Raw genomic sequence first — 2,926 nt, forward strand, 5'->3', positions numbered from 1 at the left:
TGTCTCTAATAAATAAATTTTTATATGTGGTGATTTTAATATTAATCTTTTAGAAAACACAAATACCACTATTAGATTCAGAACATTGTTAAAGTAATATAACCTCCCAAACTTATTTTTAGAGCCTACTAGGACAACGACCACATTTCAGTACAAATCGGACCAGTAGTTCCTGAGATTAGCGCGTTCAATCAAACAAACAAACAAACTAACCCTTCAGTTTTATAATACTAGTATAGATTACAAATGTACAATTTTTGTGAGTTTCATGTTTATGACGCAATCTAATTTCTTTACAGTAGAAGTCGTTTGTGAACTCATGTTAAGTATTTCTGCATGTAAATACATATTAGCTGCATCCGAAGCTTAAAAGCTTATCGCTTTGCTGGATGTGACCAAGACAACAAATCCAATGAAAATAGACGAAACATAAACTCGCTTTTGTTGAAAACTGAATTTAGAATTTTTTTATTGCACAAAGATGTTTGCTTTCAAACTTAAATCAAATACAATTGTGGCATTGAAAAACTATGAGAATTATTATTGAGTCTGGGTTTTATGATTTTTTTCAATAATAAATAACTCAATGAGTTTTTTAGCAGCAACAGCATCTACGTCCGCATCCGCATCCTCCACAGCCGCATCCGCATCCACATCCGCAGCAACGTCCGCAGATAGAGACACAACCACTAGCACAGGCAGGACCCTTGAAGCAAACACCACCGCAGATGGGCACGCGGCCACAGACACAGGTTTCACCACACACGGGCAGTTCACCGCAGACGTTCACATTACCTTCACCCTCGCCGCCATAGCAACCGCAACCGCAACCACTACCGCATCCACAGCCACAGCACCGACCGTACACAGTCTAAAACAGCCACATATATTAATATTAAACAGTGACACCTTAGTTCCTCTGTACATAGCCCACCAATTTCGTCAATTGTAGAATTAATGTAAGTATCTACCTCAGTTACAATGTATCTAAAGTAGTGGAATCAAAAAGTAGACGTACATAAATGTATTATTTACGTACTCATCACGTTTTTAGTAACAATTTCCACGGTGAAGGAATGATATTGTGTAATGATGATTAAATGCAACATGGTCAATTATGAGCTGCTACAGACAGGAAACATTGTTCTCCGGCTTGAAGGGAGCACTTGTAGAACAAATCAGAGTTAGACCTCATGTCTCAAGATCCGTTAAATCCTCTACGTTATCGTTTTTATTACGATGATAATCCGAGAACAATGAAAGGGTACAAAAGGGGACTACCGATATCAAAGCTAAAAATATCGCTTAAATTCGGAAAATTTTAAAAAGTAAAACTTACTTGGATCAGGCAGCCCTGAACGCAGAGAAGGAGAATAGCGAAGGTAAACATGATGCTGGATATTCAGGCACTTAATCTTGAATGCTTTAAGCTTCAGGACTTCGTTCTTATATAGTAACTAAGGATCATGTTCACCTTGAGATAAGAAGCAATTCAATGACAAACAGTTGAGAAACAATGATAGTTTGGTTTTTAATCACACAGGTGTTCGTAATTGTTTCCTGATTAGATCGCCCGAAGGACGAAAACTGCAGAATATCTCCAAAGTCACGTCTATATGCTATTTAGATATGAAGCAGGTGGATTTTCAAGGAAACTGCTCGGTATAAAAGGTGGTGAAGTGCAGAGTCAACTCATTCTGAAGTCATTCAGTTAAACAACATGGCCGCTAAACTCATTCTCTTCGTCTGCGCCATCGCCCTCGTGGCTCAGGTAAGTCTTTTAATTTTAAATTTAATTAATTGAACTTAAAATGATTACTTAAAAATATTTAATTGTTTCATTTGTTCATAGTCTGTTTTGGGCACCGGTTGTGGCTGCGGCTGTAGAGGTTGTGGCTGCGGTTGTGGAGGTTGTGGCTGTGGATGTTGTGAGCGTTTCCCTGTGTGTTCCAATTCGGCTGCTCCTACTGGTCTAAGTATATGTTCCGAGAACAGGTACAATGGAGATGTCTGTGTCTGCGGTGAAGTGCCTTTCCTTGGTACTGCTGATGTCTGTGGCCAGATGTGCAGCTCGGGTTGTGGTCGTATCGACTACGGCTGCGGAAACGGTTGCGTCGGTATCACCCGAAGCTGCGGTGGGTGCGGCGGATGTGGATGCGGCTGTGGAGGCTGCGGCGGATGCGGCTGCGGAGGATGCTGCTGCTGCTGAGGATGCAGTTGCGGACGTTCATGTTGTGGCGTCTACTAAAAAGCTCATTTAATTATTGAAAAAATCAATAAAACCCACATTCAGTAATTATCCTCATTGTCTATTCAGTACCACAATTGTATTTTATTTGAACGTATGTACTATTCCTGAATACGTGTTAGGTTTTTTAAATGCTTAATTGAATAGAAGAGATCCACCTGATGTTATGTATTTACTGGAGCTCATAGACACCAATAACGTAAATTCTACCACCCGCCTTGGGACAAAGTCTCAGTTTTATAATACAAATGGCTGCCTCACCCTTCAACCTGTTATACATTACTGCTTCAGGGCTGAAATAGACCGGGTGGTGGTCATTCTCGTATCGGCTCACAAACATTGTACCACCAGTATTTCATCCAGCGGAACTTATTTCACTACTTAAATAATGGCCCGGAAATCTGAATAATGTTGTTAGATGGTCGGGGTCGCTATGGGATGTAAAATCATCGAACCTATTTATGGATTCAGATATAAATTAAAAAATAAAACAAGTAAGGGTTCTATGGGGCATGGAACTAAAATCTTTACCATCTTAAATGTCAACCTCATCTCTTCGTGGTAAACCCTGCTGACCAATGGACGAGGCTCTGGCGACCGAAACTTTGGCGGGATAACCAAACAACCACTAGGTATAGGAGGAAATAACTGTACCCGGACACATCACCTGGGGTACCT

At 40.4% G+C, this 2,926-nt stretch overlaps 1 protein-coding gene across 1 annotated transcript; it reads right to left on the minus strand.

The window, feature by feature from the left end:
* Positions 1 to 595: 595 nt before the first annotated feature.
* On the minus strand, positions 596 to 2,231 carry LOC101740642 (chorion class high-cysteine HCA protein 12). The gene is made up of 3 exons (XM_004927357.5): positions 2,125 to 2,231; positions 1,340 to 1,394; positions 596 to 871 (listed from the first exon to the last, which is right to left on the minus strand). Exons 1-3 carry the CDS (start codon positions 2,229 to 2,231, stop codon positions 596 to 598), a joined length of 438 nt encoding a protein of 145 aa, XP_004927414.4.
* Between the last annotated feature and the right edge of the window lie 695 nt (positions 2,232 to 2,926).

This window comes from Bombyx mori, chromosome 2, assembly GCF_030269925.1.
Source record: "Bombyx mori chromosome 2, ASM3026992v2".
Classification (NCBI taxonomy): Eukaryota; Metazoa; Arthropoda; class Insecta; order Lepidoptera; family Bombycidae; genus Bombyx; species Bombyx mori.

Bases quoted from the DNA above. Each gene is read 5' to 3' on its own strand.
- LOC101740642 (XM_004927357.5), bottom strand. From the start codon at position 2,231: ATGAACGTCCGCAACTGCATCCTCAGCAGCAGCAGCATCCTCCGCAGC. The intron at 1,395-2,124 runs GTGATACCGACG...CTGAATATCCAG, and splicing joins CGCACCCACCGCAGCTTCGG to CATCATGTTTACCTTCGCTA. The intron at 872-1,339 runs GTAAGTTTTACT...TGGCTGTTTTAG, and splicing joins TTCAGGGCTGCCTGATCCAA to ACTGTGTACGGTCGGTGCTG.